Source organism: Mastomys coucha, unplaced genomic scaffold (genome assembly GCF_008632895.1).
Source record: "Mastomys coucha isolate ucsf_1 unplaced genomic scaffold, UCSF_Mcou_1 pScaffold16, whole genome shotgun sequence".
NCBI lineage: Eukaryota > Metazoa > Chordata > Mammalia > Rodentia > Muridae > Mastomys > Mastomys coucha.
Window position 1 is genome coordinate 24,756,762 of NW_022196898.1, and position 17,526 is coordinate 24,774,287.

General features: G+C 36.8%; 1 protein-coding gene across 2 annotated transcripts in view; it reads right to left on the reverse strand.

Moving 5' to 3' along the window:
* Wdr49 (WD repeat domain 49) overlaps positions 1–17,526 on the reverse strand; it is a 191,284-nt gene that overhangs the window by 144,672 nt on the left and 29,086 nt on the right. For both annotated transcript variants that reach the window (XM_031374103.1, XM_031374104.1), the window contains 3 exons: positions 13,936–14,376; positions 12,542–12,718; positions 11,567–11,741 (listed from right to left, as the gene is read on the reverse strand). In XM_031374103.1, coding sequence (XP_031229963.1) covers positions 11,567–11,741; positions 12,542–12,718; positions 13,936–14,376 — 793 coding nt within the window. The remainder of the gene's footprint in view (positions 1–11,566; positions 11,742–12,541; positions 12,719–13,935; positions 14,377–17,526) is intronic.

Genomic DNA, 17,526 nt, shown 5'->3' on the forward strand with positions numbered 1-17,526 from the left:
CAGAAAAATAATCTACTTGTATTCAAAACTGAAAGCTTTCTGCCTTGATGCCAAAATGAAATGCATCACCAAAGCATTCTGTCACTTGTATAGCATAGGAAAAGTTGCTTAAACATAAGCACTTTTAGATTTTTTTCTGCCTGCTGCTTCTTATGTAGAATCAAGTGAGGTAGACAAAGACTTAGACAATTCTCAGTGAATCAGGAGCATTTCTATACATCTAATGAAGCTGAGCACTGGCTGCCATTTATTCAAGATTATCATTTCAAAGGCATGTTTGTAACAAACAGCCTTGGAATGCAGAGATAATGTCTCTCTTTGAAGGAAATGGCAGGCGTGAAGAACAAAAGTTGCTTTCTCAGGAGCAAAAGGAATTACATGTCTTATACTTCTGTAAAAATCTCAGATTTCTTAAATATGGGTTTCTTCTCTACATCCATGAGCAGGCACAAATGTGCCCTGTGGACTTGTAACAAATGTGTTAATTTCATGTGTGTGTGTATGTGTGTGCGTGTGTGTGTGTGTGTGTATGTGTGTGTGTGTGTGTGTGTGTGTGATCTATTGCTCACTTCAAGCAAGCTTGTGACATTGCACTACTGATTATCCTTTAGACAGTATATTTACTGTCTAGCTAAGTTGGAAAGGGTGTGAGGGCAGGCAAGATGGCTAAATCCAGGTCAAAGTGCTTGCCTCTATCTAATGACCTGAATCCAATACCCAGAACCCACATGATGCAAGAGAGAACAGACTATCATGTGTTGTACGCCACCCTCCATGCTCATGCCACAGTGTACTCAGACACCATACACACTCACTCACACAGTCCCCATAAAGAAATGAATGTAAAAATAAATGTTTTCAAAAGCACGAATATGCATTCTTCATAATCTTTAGTAGGTACTGCTATGGTTACATATTTGTAGTCTCTTTAATTGATACATTGAAACCTACTCTTCAAGGTAATGACAATAGGAAGGCCTCCTCTTGGGAGGTGATCAGGGAATTATGACCTCAAAATTTGGGTTGGCGCCCTCATATATGATAACTGAGGGAGGTTGTTTGTTCCTTTTATTATGAGAGGACACAGCTGGAATATCGTATCTCTAATTCAAGAAGCGTCCTTCTCCAGACACCATGTCTACTGACAGTGTAATCTTTGAACTTCGTGTCCTTAAGAACTATAAAAATAAATGTCTGTTATTTATAAGTTATTCAGAACATGTGCTTCTATAAATATGCATAAACAAATTTCCAAATAACTGCTACAGGCAAGGAAGCTGAAGAATAGCTAGCTACAGTCCTTCCTATCTTACCTATACTATTGAGTTAATTATTTCTAAAAGCAGCTGGAATGTATTCATTAAAGAGCTGATATTGACATGAGAATGGCCTAATTTAATATATTTCATTTCTATCTCCCAAGCAATTAAATACAGCACATTCATAATTTATATTTAATGAGATTGAGACTATTTAGAGTACCACCTACATTGCTTCTCATTGGTATCACAGACATTGGTTATCAAAGGATGTTTGTTATCCAATCTTCAGAATTACTGGGTATTTGTTAACACCTGTGGTGTGATGAAGATACTGAAGAAATAGATTCACTCTGTACCTTAGACATGTGGCTCTGAGCTTAGAAGAATGTAAGCCAAATAATCAGATAATATTTTATCCCATAGTATTACTACACAGAATTATACAAAGATGTGTTAAAAGAAAGCCAACCACATAGGACTTGGTGTTTTGAAGACATTTCATAGTCATTCTATTGATGACAGAGATATGACAAAACAAATGACTTGTATTAAAGAAGCAGAAAATAAAAATGAGGAATGTCTTATGTGTGTTGACAGGTATGTGTTATTAGGGAAAAAAATAACTATCACCCCAGGTTAGGGCTTTTCAGTTAATGGTACCTTCTGTTCTTGCAGAGAACCTGAGTTTGGTTCCCATTATTCATGTACATTTACTCACAAAATCTCTATATCTATGGGGTTTGGCAATTTCTTCTAACCTACTTGAGCAACCACACCTACATACACATACCTTACCTTGAGACACACATGCCTACACATAATTTTATTTTTAGTCTAAAAATTAAGAATCTTTCAAAGGATACTTAATGCTGTCTCCAAGATGGGAGAATGAAAGTATTTTGAGCACACAGAAATTCAACTTACATTTTACTTTACAGATGAAAAAACAAAACTCACCAACACAAGTTTAGTAATGAAGCTAAAGATGAAAGGTGGTTATTTCAGACTTGCGGGATCCGAAGTTCTGATATTAAATTTGTGATCAGAATGATGGTGCAAATATCACAGATTGAAACTCAATGCTAGATGCTAGCAGATACAAAATACAAATTCTGTCTGTAGAATCTGACTCCTTGACAACTATGACTGTTCATGTTGTAGCATGCAGAGGAGTCACTGGAAGATCAGAATGAAAATGTGGATTCTAGCTGTGCCATCCTGACTGAACATCACTCACATGATCCCTGATGGTGTTGCTTATACTCCCTAAGGTCCACACTTATAGTAGCAAGATGCTGGAAAGAATTCTGTAGAATATAGACATCATTACACACTCTAAAGAACTAACCAACATTTCTTACATTTCAGAGAGCAAATATTTATTTAGAATCTGATGAAAACCATCAACTCCATCAGAAAAGTGTACACAGAAACAAATTTTTGTACATCAGGGTTTTAAGAACCTGCTCACCACAATTCATATATGATAGCACTGATGAAGTCAGGGGTTGAACCTCTGAATGCAAGGTAATGTAGGATTAGAAAAGAACTCTCCACTTGCTTTCCTGTGTGGCTCTACATATTGCTTTCTGGGAAAAGGTTTGGATATATATACCCCAGATTGTCCTGGAGTTCCCTATATGAGCCAATCTGGGCTCAAGCTCACAACATTTGCATCTGAGACTCCCAAGAGCTGATCTTTCAGGTGTATAGCACTGTGCTTGGCATCCTTGGAATATTCAAAGTTTCTTTTACTACTTATTTATATTAATCAAAGCACAAAATAGATTCTCCATTTTAGTTTTTACTTCTTTAATGCAATTAACTTTAACCAGATGTTGAACAGGATCTCTTCTGAACTGATGTTGAACAGAATTTCTTCAAGACAAAAGGGAAGCTAAGATGAAAAAGATAATCTCAGAAAGAGAAATCCCTCTGGTACACAGACTAACTCACTATGAAAAGTCAGGAAACAGAAGTGATGTTACTGAGCAAAATGGTCCATGTTTCCAGTCCGTTCCCAGCTCATCCTCCATTGTTAATTGCCCTTACCCTTTTGGCTATTTTTAAATAATGATAAAGAGAATTTGCTGGCTCCTTCTCACGTACCAGGCAACATGCCTGGAGTTCTCTGCCTATCATAATCTTCATTGTGTAAGTTATTTGAAGTTTTCTAATGAGGAGATAGACATTCTAAAACTCAGTTTGCTCCAGGTCATGTAACTAATTACAGACAGAGAGGAGACTGAACTGACTGTAAGCTCTCCTTTTCTCTTCTATTGCATACTCCCTTTCCGATAAGTCACACTGCTACATACATGTCACATGTCAGGACCACTTCTGGTATTATTTCTACCACCTGCACCATTTCTGTCCCAGTGGCCTCACTCTGAACACAAATCCCCACTTGAACTTCAGTTCTTCCCTTCCCTTACTCTTTCATGTTGCTGTTGAGTCTCCTTGAGAACCAGAGTTCTACATCTTCCCTGAATATCTCCATCCTCCTATCTCCATCTACCATCCACTATGCTTCCTTATGAAAGAAAAAGAGATGCTGACAGAGAGAGGGAAGAAGGCAGGGATGGTGGGGGAAGGAAGGAGGTCTAAAGGAATAGGCTGTAAAGTTAATGCTTTCAGCTGCCTTAGAGAATAAATAGTTCATTTCAGGGGCATTCACCTGCTGCATGATGGCAATTTTCTAGATATGTCAAAGTATAAATATTTCAAATGTAAACTACTGTTCAGGGACTCATTGAATTTATTTCTTTTGTTTATAGAAAATATTAAAGATTACTATGGTTTGGCACTCAAAATCAATATTGTAAAATCTAAAAAATTGTATCATAACCATATCATCAACTCCACAGAAATTCCATAATATGATTATAATATAATCAAAACAAAACATTACCATCAAGAAAATTTCGCTAATATACCCAATTACCATCTTCATTTTGGAGGATTTGAAAGACACAGTACTTTATCCTGCTCTAGTGTTCACATTATTGTCCTAAAATTTGAATCTGTAGCTTACCAGCTGACATTTATAGGTCTGTAAGCTTATATATTGGAGCTTCAACAATTCATGCTTTATATAGAAATCAAGATACAACTTGTTTTTCATCTGTGGAATGGTAGATTTCCTGGGGATACATGTGTAAAAGACGAGAGAAGCGGCACTTCTTTAAAACTAAATTATCTGGAAAAGTTATTCCCTCACATCTTTAATTGTAGTAAGGAAATCACATATAATAAATTATACATTTATAATACATAGACACTAATATACATATACATGCAAACATATACATAATTTACACACACATACACACACACATGAGGCTTGACCCACCAAATGACTCAGACAGGTGCAGACACCCACAGCCAAAGAGTGGATGGAGCCTCGGGACTCTTATGGAAGAACAAGAGGAAAGATTGTAGTCCCTATCATGATAGGAACTCCATAGGAAGATCAAGAGAGTCAACAAACAGACCCTTGGAACTCCCAGAGACTGAACCACCAATCAAAGAACATTCACAAGCTGGACCTAGGCTTCCCAGCACATATATAGCAGATATGCAGCTTGGTCTTCATGTGGGTCCTGAACAACTGAAGCAGGAGCTATCCCAAAATTTGTTGCCTGTATATGGGATATATTCTTCTAGCTGGGCTGCCTTGTCTGCCCTCAGTGGGAGAGGAAGCACCCAGAACTTGAAGTGCCAAGATGGGAGGTTACTACCAAAGGGAAACTCCAGCCACTCACAGGAGAAGGGGAGGGAGGGATTGAGGAAGGATTGTGAAAGAGTAACCAGGAGAGGGGCAATGTGTGTGATGTTAAGTGAATAAGTAAAAAATATATATAAATTAATTTTTCAAATCTCTCTAGAACATTAAGCTGTTCTCTCTCTCTCTCTCTCTCTCTCTCTCTCTCTCTCTCTCTCTCTCTCTCTCTGTGTGTGTGTATGTGTGTGTGTGTATGTGTATGAATAATTTGGGTGAGGAGGAATGAGAGAGTTCTAGGAGGAGCTGGAGAAAGGAAAAGAAGGGAAAAGTAATATAATTTTATTTCAATTAAAAACATATAAATAAAAATTAAAAACAAAATAGAAAGGCACTCAAGGATTTTGCCATTAATTGATCCTTGTCCTCATTTGTACTGTCAAAATGAAACTGCCAAGGAGCTATTAGTTAATGGGTGAAGTGACTTGAAAATGTAAAGCAATACCCAAAAGTGAGGTGATGCTGTGGCATGTACTTAACATAACAACCAGGAGCCCACCACACTACACTTGGGACAGATCCAGGACTGGTAGGGAAGCCTGAGTCATTTATAACTAGGGATAATTCTTACAGGGTCTAGGCTTTCAGTCTGAGCCATGGGAGGAAGCACTCCACTTTATTCTGACAGTTTTAAAGGTTTTCTTTATGAAGAGGCATTTAGCTTCTTTTCATACCTTGGAGTCCTATTCCATCAGCTTTTCCATTCAATCAACAAAGAGTAAATATAAGAAACGAATGTCTACTTGGCCCTTAAAAGTAAAAAAAAAAAATGTGTTTTTTAAAACAAAGCCCACACAGCTAAACGTATTTTTTAAAAAGGACACAATTAATTTCTCTGACTTGCAGAATGTCAGGCAGACATGTATACACAATACAAGCAGGGTGTAGGAAGAGAATCCTTTTTTTAAACCCAGGTCACCATCTCACAGCTAATTTCAACTGCCTTAAACCCAGCATGACTCTCAGCAAGACAGACAGCAGGGTCTAGCCCCTCCTTTAACTGGAGGGATGATTTCCATTCTGGGAAGCAGAGCAGCACATCCACAAGTCCCTAGATCCAGCTTCTCTTGCCAGCTTAATCCCTACCAATTATAAAGACTCCCTGAGGAAACACAACCTGGTGTCTGTGTTTAAGTTCTCAGTACCAGCGCTGTTAATTACTACAATTAGTAATTTTGTTATCTTCATTTGCTGGGTTTTTTTTTATGCTTTCAGAACTTTTTTTTTAAATCTCTTTCTGTGTGTGACCAAATGAAGTTGGAGAATACGTTTTCATGTAATAAAACCCTATCGCTTTTGTTTAAGCAGTACTTCTTCCAACAGGCATCTTCTAGGCAAGAAGTACCACTGAGCGACAGCCCAACCACTTTGTTTGTTTGCTTGTTTGTTTGTTTGTTTGTTTGCACACAAAATCTTGTTCTGTGGCACAGGATGAACTCCTACTTTCTGTATAGCTCAGAATAACCACAGACATACAATATCCCCTCAGAACTTGAATTCTAGAATTAAAGACATGCATCACTACACCTGGTTCATGTTTCTTTAATTGTGACAATCCCAGACAATAACTTCCAAAACATGCCCCATAGAAGATCACTCGTTAGAAGGAAATGCTCTAAAATTCAAGACAGTCTCTCTACTACTTGCCCCAAATATCTACATTCATTCTGCACTCTTAAGGGTATAATTATTTTTCTGTTAAACTATGACATAGACCCAATCAGAAAAGATGAAAACATATTCTCCTTCAAAATTTCAATGAATATGAAACTTAGTGAAAGCATATGATTAAACTGTTATGACTGAAACTGACTTTCCCACTGACATTTAATATAACAGATATTTTACCTTTAGGGTTTTTTTAAAATGTGTTCTCATATTTGTGTTTCTTTCCTCACTTATACACTCTCTTACACTCAGAAGAAAGGGGCCAAATATATGCTTGAGAAACTGTAAGAATATCCATCAATGCTGCTCAAGTGCAACAGATATAAAATCCAAGCAGCCCTTACTTGGCTGCCTCTGGACGAGCAGGTCTTGGGAATCAGAGGTCATGGTCCACAAACTCTGCAAATCTCACCGAGCTGCAGTTTGCTTTATTTTTCATATCTCTTCCCATCCACTTCATTTTTCTCTTCCTCCATTTTCTTCATACTAAGACAATTGAGCTTCAAACAACTGAAAGTCATAGTTAATCTGGTATCTGTCAATACATCTCAGAAGATGCCTTTTCACTGGCTAAGAGTTAAGTAGTTTTATGTTCAGTGGCAGGTGAATCTTAAACCTAGAAACTAAATAGGGGAAGAATTTTATGTTACTTATGTGTATATATATGCATGTGTGGACACATATTTGTGAAATAAATTATGTGTCTATGTGTGTGAGATAAATTTTATGTCTATATTGTGAGATATTGTTTGCATGTGTGTGCATGTGTGCCTGTGTGTGAGTGAGTGTGTGTGTGTGTGTGTGTGTGTGTGTGTGTGTGTGTGTGTGTGTGCATATACCTGCATGAACTAGGGCCTCTTGCAAGTTAGGTAACTACCCTACCACCGAGCTATGTACCCATCTCCCTTTTCAATTTGATTTTGAGATAAAGTCTCAGAAAGCTTTCAGTCTAGCTTAGAATTCACACTGCAGTTCAGTCATGATTCTCTTTCCATAGTCTTGAGTAGCTATAGATGGATATGAATATACATACTTATATTTATACACAGAAATAGCAGATAGGTAATTATGTAGATGATAGGTAGATAGATAGATAGATAGATAGATAGATAGATAGATAGATAGATGGGTGATGGATGGATAGATGGATGGATAGATGATGGATGGACAGATTAGATGGACAGATAGACAGACAGGCAGATAGAAAGATTAAATGGATGGATGGTAGATAGATAGTAGATACACAGATAGGTAAATATAATATGATAGATATTTGATGCTTAGTGTTGATTAACAACTTGACAAAACCTAGAATACAAGCCTCTGGACATATCTAAACTAAACTAATTATCATGTATGACTGTGAGTGATTTTCCTTATTACCTTAACTGAAAAGGAAATACCCACCCTTAATATGGGTGACAACTAAATATATAAAAAAAATTCTCAGGAAAGCCTTCTTGCTTTTCTTGTTCTTGTTTGCTATTATGTGTCATTGTGAGTTTATCTACCTATTGGCAAGTTTTTCTCACCTATTGTTGCCATTATACTGCCATCCATCACTGACATGGGGACCCTGGACTAAAGACTGCCAGCTCTCTAGGAATCCTCTGTACTAGACTGAAACTGTTGAAGCATTTGACCTCCTGTATTGGTCCACTACCAATACTCAGCCTCTTCAGTGAGAAAATAGCTATTATATATATATATATACATATATATATGTATATATATATATGTATATATAATAAATGTCCATCTACATATATTATACATGTACACACATTCTATTGATTTTATTTCTCTAGAGAACCCTAAAATATATAACAATATATATAATTAACATATATCATTATATATCTTTATATATACCATTCATATATCATTACCATACATAAGTACATACACACATATATGCATATCATTTTGCTGTAGCTCATTCCTAGTTTATAGTGATTTGGAGAGGTATAACCTCACATAGGATTTCTGAAGTCATACATACAATTTTCTCTGACTTCCATACAAGAGCTGAAAATGATATGATAAAAATCTGATGAGGAGTAAATTTATCCTGACTTAAGGAACAATATCATACAGCAGACAAAAACGACGAATAACTCATGGATAGGGGTCCTGTGCTATTAACATTGATTTTAAGAGATCTAAATGAAATTGAGGAAGAACTTGGAGTATACCTTGAATAGGAAGAAGATGTTTCAACATCATTCATCTGCAGAAACTTTTACTTTAAATGGTCTCAATCTTTTTAAAAGGTACATACTATAGACTACTTCTTCTGATTTATCCATATTACCATAAAGTATTGGAACACAAGTATAAACTAAATTTCAAAAACACACTACTGTAGATTTCAAAATATACTGCTTTGTGTTTATAATTTATTCTCTCATTTATTTGTGGGCATATAGCACTTAATTCAAAATCAGCTTCTATAGTTTCTTTCAGTTCATTTCCACTACATTGATCTTTATTTTGGTATTATAAAAATTTGACATATAATTTTGTGAATGCCACAGTAGAAGACAACATCCAGTGTTGTTTTTCTTCAACTAATACCCTATCAAAATCAGAGGATGGATAGAATATACTGAATATATTATTTATACCAAAAAATAAGTCATAATTTACTGTCACTTATACATAATTTTGATTTTGATTTGGGGCCACATTTTAGAAGATCATCATGAGATCTAAAAATCATAAAGCTGTCAGAAAAACCAACAGTTGGTGCCTTTGACATTCCAATTTTAAACTTTGCTAAAAGTTGACCAGAGGGGCTGGTGAGATGGCTCAGCGAGCAGGAGCACTGACTGCTCTTCTGAAGGTCATGAGTTCAAATTCCAGCAACTACATGGTGGCTTACAACCACCCGTAATGAAATCTGATGCCCTCTTCTGGTGGTCCAAAGACAGCTACAGTGAACACATTTATAATAATAAATAAAATAAATCTTAAAAAAAAAATTTGACCAGAAATATTAATTTCAGTATATTTTACTCATGTCAATGAAATTACTAATTTCTGTTCTTGTCTTTGAATTACATTCTATTTATTTATAAAAATAAATAATTTTTAAAAATAAAATTACATTCTAACTTATTTTTCTTTTTTATTGTTGTTCTACTTTTTGTTTTCAATTAATTTATTTATTCACTTTACATCCCAATTGCAGTCCCCCCTCTCTTCTAAGATCCCCCCTCACACAGCCCCTCACTCTCATTCCCCAAACTCCTTCTCCTCTGAGAAGGGGGAAGCCCCCCTGAGTACCAACCAAAGATGGCACTTGGAGTCACTGAAGGACTGGGAATATCAACTCCTGCTTAGATCAGACAAGACACCTCGGTTAGGGGAACAGGATCAACAGGTAAGTGACAGAGTAAGAGCCAGTCTCTGATTCAGTTGTTGGGGTACCCACATGAAGACTAAGCTGAACTTCTGCTACATTTGTTCAGTGGTTACTAGGTTCTGCCTGTATTAAACGCAAGGACAAAAAATGGAGCTGAGACTGAAGGAATGACCTTGCCAACTTGAGACCAATCCCATGGGCAAGAACCAATTCATGACATTATTAATGATACTCTGTTATGCTTGCAGACTGAAACCTAGCATAACCGTCCTCTGAGAGAATTGAAACATGCAAAGACCCACAGCCAAACATTAGAGAGAGCTCAGGGAGTCTTTTGGAAGAATTGGGGAAAGGATTGAGGGACCCAAAGGGGATCAGAACTCCACAGGAAGGCCAACAGAGTCAACTAACCCAGACCTTCGGGAGCTCCCAAAGTAGTAGTGATTTCTATTCTTTAGATTTTCACTAATGTAGCAATTTCTACGTAATAAAATCACCATAACCCTTAATATCAGTACAGGAAAGATACTGTACACTTAGCTCTTGAATAATCAAGATTATTGTTTTTGAAATAAAATATATTATGAACATCATTAACTCATTAATGATTAAGTTTTAAGAAAATTCTAGCATTCTATAAATGCTGATCTATAAAATAATCCTGTCACAAAGAGCTGCTATTCATGTGTTCTAGACAGGAAGAACTTGTATATTATATCAAGAGGGAGAGAGGAGGGAAGAAAGTATGGAGGGGGGGAAGGAGAGAGAGCAGAAAGGGAGAGAAGGACGGGAAAGACAGAGACAAACTGAAACAAAGAGACAGAGAGCACTTTATCTATAATTTGGAGGCAGAGGAAGAAGACTCATATGTGCTATGTCAGCCTAAGAAGCAAAATAAAGAAGCAAAGGGAAAAAATAGTGAGTTTGAAGTGATCTTTCTGATTAAAATACATGTTAAAAGATTTAAATATGTATACATAGTAAGATTAATAGCTAAAATATACAAAACAGAGCATCAGTGAAATTAATTAAATGCTTAAAAATGACAAAGAAAGAAAATTACATTCTGAAGGAAGCACTAATGTTTCTCAAAAGAACACAAAAAAAAAGTTAAAAGAAGCACTCTTGAGGAATTCCTTTAATTTTTTTCACTAAGCACTGTGTGAATGACTGACATAGGTTAGGATCAGTGGACTTGAGACTGAAGAGATTCTATGACAATTTTTTCATGTCTTCTGAGACTTCTGCATGCATAGGTCACCTGAATTAATTGAACGAAGCATACGTTTTAGAAGAAAATGAAGTAATTCCAGTCAGCACTCACGGGATAAAGTGAGTCTATACCTAAATCTCCAGAGAATCAATTATTGGTTTCTAGATTTAAACATTCTGTGTGCAACACTTTCATTAAAGAACTAAACGTAGATGGTGTTTCTTAAAACTAAACGTAGAAGGCTGTTTCTTCCTGCTACCATTCAAACCCAGTACCTTGTCGAACCCACTCTCCATGATGATGTTTGTGCTGTAATACATGACAACACTTGTGACATCCAGAGACCAACTCGGCCCAGTCGATGGCCATCGTGGCTTCCTCATCATCACACGCGTTAGCAGGCCGTTCAAAAAGGGAAATCACGGCTGCTGTGAAAGCAATTGCTTGAACCTTGGGTCATCAAAAGAGAAACAAACACAGGCAGTATAAGTGCTGTTCAACAGTTCTATGTACCCTAACATTAACAAGGAATAGATCATGAGTTAGGAAGATTCTCTATTATATACTTAAAGTATATAATCAGTGACAGTAGAAGAACCACTATACAGTTCACAGAGTGGTTTCCAAGCATTGCTTTTTACTTTAATAAGGACTTGTCACTGAAAAGAGGAACAATGGAAGTTTTCACAATCATGAAAGAGAATTGATTGTTTAAGCCTCTTCAATGTCTGACATACTCCAGTGTCCTTGAGTAAGTAATGACTTCTCTCATCTAAGATCAATTTGATAGGAGGAGAAATGACTGTATCCAATGTCACAGGTTCAATTTTACCATCTTTCATGCCTCTATTCCTTTGTTATGATTTATAAAATGAAAATACTCTCTTAGCTCTCTGACAATGGTAATCAAAACAAATAATTTGGAAGGCCAATAGGAAGTAATTTCATACATTAATGGTAAATATCTACTAATATTGAGATCTATTTGTATTAAGCATTTTATATTATAACAGTTGTAAGTTTTTAAGTTAAAAATATAATTATACACAACAGAAGATCATAATAACAAAGGTATATATTTTATAAATAAAGGGTGGAACTGTAGTATAACCCATATCTTCCATGTCCAGTGAGTGTAGTCTCATAATTTATAACATAGAAGGTCATAGTCCTGGCATTTGAATTTCTACTTTGATCTACAGTTTGAAGATGAGATCCTTATTGTGCAGTCCCATCTTTCTCTCACTTACCTTTCCAGTTATATCTCCAAAAGAAAGGATGGAGTCTTTGGGATCAATAGGATCATACCAATAATCCATGCATATGGGAGCTCCTTGCAGGCCTTGGAGTTTGTATTGACAAGGAAATTCTTCTTTGGACAGTAGATCATAGAAACAAATCTCTTTGCTCGTAAAAGCTACTGCTATCTAGAGTAGCCAAGTAGAAAAATCAAAGGATATTAGTGATGGATTTAGTGAAACTGATATACAAAGCAAGCATGCACATCAAATTTCCAAGTGAGACATAGTTCTGAGCACCCTTAGCAGTGTTATAAAAGTGTGTATAGTAGCACAAATTCTAACATTGGACTCTAGCCAAAAAATATCAAAACAAAACATATTTAATTCCCAAAGGCACCCTTTCTTTCCTATTTTGATCCTACATCCACCACCATGTTCCATGCCTTAGAATGTTGCCAATTAATTACATAGCAAATGAAAAATATATGAGTCACTGTATGCAATGTCATTTTGAGACACCTAAGAGAAGGCTTTGGAAAGCAAGTACTTCTTATATTCCCTCCAAGTAAGATGACAGGCACCAAAGATGAATGTGGCTTTCTGTCACTGCTGGTGTTACATGTGATACTAGCTAGGGGTTCTACTCTATCATTTTCTAGTCTTTTTTGTAACTTTCTGTGGGGCAGTGTGGGGCAGTGGTCTGCTCAGGTAACTTAGGGTCAGTAGAGTAATTGGCTTTGAGCCCTGGAGCCTTCGTGGGTAGTTTTCTGCTTGCAGTGGGCAGAGGGAGCTTGGCCATAACTCCTGATTCTTTGGTTCCTGTTTCAGTCACAACCCTTCACAGCAGCCCCCTCAGGAGATGTATACTCTATCAGGCAGACAATGCCTCAAGCTCCCAGCATTCTAGCTGGACCCTATCCCCAGTCATCTGACCACAGCACAGCCAGGCATGCTACGCCCCATACAATAAAAGGGGAGGTTTGCCCCTCCTCTCTCTCTTGCTCTTTGTCTCTTCTCTTGCTCTTGCCCTCTATCTTCTCTTGCCTTCTTCTTCCTCTCTCTCTCTCTCTTTGTTCCTCTCTTGCTTTCTTCCTTTCCTCTCTCTCTCTCTCTCTCTCTCTCTCTCTCTCTCTCTCTCTTTCTCTCTCTCTCTCTCTCTCTCTGTGTGTGTCTCTTTCTTTTCTCCTCTCCTTCTCTCCTTCCTCTTCTTTCTCTCTACTTGACGGGGCTACTTTCTCCTTCTTACAATAAAATATCAAATTTATGCATTGCCTCCTTTTTAACTAACGCACCGTGCAGCCACAGGTCAGCACCAGGGAGAGAGAGAGAGAGAGCCATGGGCTTCAGCTGCAGGCCCCACATTGGTACAACAACTTTCAAGTGTATTTATAAACATTTTGTACCTTGTTAACATTTTCCAGAGAAACCAAACTTGTCACCCACAGATGTTTGAGTTTGATGGCATCTGAAGTGATAGGAAGTGATTCTTGCAACTTTAAGTTCTCTCCCCAGATTCCTAGTAAGCCTTCCTTGCTAATAGTTAAGTAACGACTGGAACTTTTTAAGAAAACTACTTTCTGAATAGTGTCCTTGTGTTTTCCTGGGAGGAATTCAAGGTCCTTCCATTGGGGAACAACTGTTGCCTTTGCTCGTTCATCTCTCTCATAAAGCGATAACAGTATAAATGAAGTCAGCTTGTCCCAGTCAATGAGGCCATCCCGGGCCACATCCACTTTGTCAAAGAGTTCTCCATATTCTTCCTTTGTGCCCCAACCCACAGTCTCTGTCATCTTCTGTATGAATTCTTCTCTGGGCATACAAATGGTTTGGCTTGGATCTTGGGACTAGAAATGAGAATAGAGAAGTAAAAGAACAGAAAATTCATCACAGAGAGAAGAGCATTGTGCTGTCTCCAGGTTGATTTACTTAACAATTCTTGAGTATGGGAAGAAAAGCATCTTCTATTTTTTTGAGGGGGTCTATACTTATATGAATTTGGGCAGGAGTAATAAATAATTTATAGTGCTAGAAGCTACATGTTCAATTACAAATGTTAAGGAAGAAGAGTTAAAGAATATGTGTTGATAGAAGGGGGATTGCAGAGATTGTAGAACATTAATTAGGGAGCTAGAAAAGGCAAGGTATAGATTCAGGAAGAAAGCATTCCTTACAACAATTTTATTAGCTAATGAAATCCCATTTTGGACTTTTGACCTCCAAACTGTAAATCAATAAAATTTCTTATTTAAGCAGCTAAGTTTGTAATAATTCTTCATAGTAGCAACAGAAAACTAATATACTGGTTTATAGAAGGAGGTATAAACCCTGGAAAAAGCTTGATAGAGCTAGGAAAATTACAACATAACAAAATTTTAATTCAAGGGTTAAGAAATTACTCCTATAAACACCATATTATAAGAGACACTGAAACTATAGTTATAATCCATAAAGTGTCTGCAAATGGAAAGTTAGCAAATACTAAAGCATGGCTCCCAGAGGAAACACAGGGATGGTTTTCTACAAATCTCTAGGCACCCCATTCTCAAAAGGGGCTAATATATGATTTTACTTGATGTACAATTCTATTGAAAAACACTTTATTTAACATTATTGTTACCTCTTCTTAACTGATTTTACAACCAATAGCATTGTAATTCATGACTAAATGAAATCATTATGCATGCTTTGGAATTTTCTAATCTTTTTGAAAATGAAAACATTAGTGACATTTCACAACTTTACTCAAGGACCATTTTAAACAGCAAATCGTGAGGAGTAAGAAAGGAAGTTAAGAAAGGATAGAAAGTTGAAAGAAAGGAGGGAGGTAAAGTACACAGAAGGGAAACTGAGAAAGAAGGAAGAAGGAGAAAGGAAAATGGAAAAGGGAGGGGAGAGAGAGACAGTGACAGAGAGAGAAAGTGGCTCCAGAGAGATGGGGAAGACAGCACTTCCCTGTGTTACAGTGTCTGAGCTAGAAGAAGGATGAATATCAACCTCATGGAATTTCAACATCCTGTGATCTTGTTGGTAAATCAAGGAGACCCACAATTTTCACTATTTTTTACATCCCTGAAAGGACCACTATAATGCTGAGAGTAAATGACTCATACTGACTAGGACAATACAAAGAAATTGGAGTGGAAAGCAAATCCAAAGTCTGAACATATTTCAAGTAACAATAGAGCTTAATATACATATTGGGATTTTGGAAGAAGGAATCAGCTTTCCTAAAAAGGAGCCAAATGAGGAAGCACCTAGTAAATGAGGTACTGTGTAATAAAGATGTGTTTTGTTGCCATGAGTCTTGGTAATTGATCACATGATCCCCCCCCCCACTCATCTCTCTTAGGTCCATATGAATCATAACCTGTGTTAGTTTCATTATTTCTCTGTGTAGCTTCTGTCTCAATGACCTGCTCCACAGAGGATACTAGAAGGAAAACTCCTTCCCAGTGAGTCTAATGACCCCCAAGAAAACAAAAATAATTTCACACCATTAAAACCAATAGAAGTCTCTCTCTCTCTCTCTCTCTCTCTCTCTCTCTCTCTCTCTCTCTCTCTCTCTCTCTCTCTCTTGCTCTCAACTGCCACCAACATACATAAAAAGAACAAGAATCATTGGTCAATAATATCTCTCAACACCAATGGATTCAATTCCCCCAGTAAAAAAGACACAGGCTAACAGCATAAATAGCCAAACCTTTAGCCAAACTAACTGAAAGCCACAGTACCCATATTAACAAAGTCAGAAATAAAAGGGGAGACATAAAAGACACTGAGGAAATTCAAAAAATCATTAGGTCTCACTTCAAAAACCTGTTCTTGACAAAATTGGAAAGCCAAATTAAGATATAAGGAAAACTATCTGAATAATCCCATAAGCCCTAGGAAAATAGAAACAGTCAATAAAATTCTCCCATCCAAAACAAACCCATGGGACAGATGGTTTTAGTATTGAATTTTTCCAGACTTTCAAAGAGCTAAGGGCAATAGTCCTCAAACTAGATTCTCTAAAATAGAACAGAAAGAACACTACCAAATCATTCTTTGAGGTGACAGTTACCCTGCTACCTAAACTGCACAAAGACTCAACAAAGTAAAAAAAAAAAAAATTCAGACCAATTCCCCTTATGAACATTGATGCAGAAATACTCAATAAAATACTTGCAAATCAAATCCAAGAACACATCAATGACATCATTTATCATGATAAAATATACTTCATCTCAGGGATGTGGGGATGGTTTGAAATACAAAAATCCACCAACATAATCCACCATATAAACAAACTGAAAAAAAAAACCACATGATGATCTCAAAAGATGCCGAAAAATCATTTGACAAAATTCAGCACCCCTTTATGAAAAAGTCTTGGAAAGGCAGGGATACAAGGGGCATGCCTAAACTCATTAAAACCAACACCCAACATCAAGCTAAATGGAGAGAAACTTAAAGCATATTCTTTAAAATCTGGAACAAGACAAGCCTTTTCCATTCTCCCCATATATCTTCAATATAGAACTTGAAGTTGTAGCAAGAGCAATAAGAAAACCAAAGGAGATCAAGGAAATACACTATGGAAAGGAAGATGTCAAAGTACTGCTATTGGTGGATGATATGCTAATATATAAATGCAACCCCAAAATTCTATAAGAAAACTACTACAGCTGGTAAACCCCTTCAAAAATGTGGCAGGATACAAAGTTAACTCAAAGAAATCAGAAACCCTCCTTTATACAAACAGTAAATAGGTTAAGAAACAAGTTGGAAAGTCAATATCCTCCACAATAGTCATAGAATTGTAAAATATCTTGGTGAGACTTTAACCAAGAGAGTGAAAAACTTATATGACAAGAACTTCAAGTCTCTGAAGAAAGAAATTGAGAAAGATATCAAAAAATGGAAAGATCTTCCATGCTTATAGATAGGTGTAGCCCGCGTGGTCCTCTCGCCGGGAAGAAGACACGCGGACACTCTAGGTTCCTTCTGCAGCA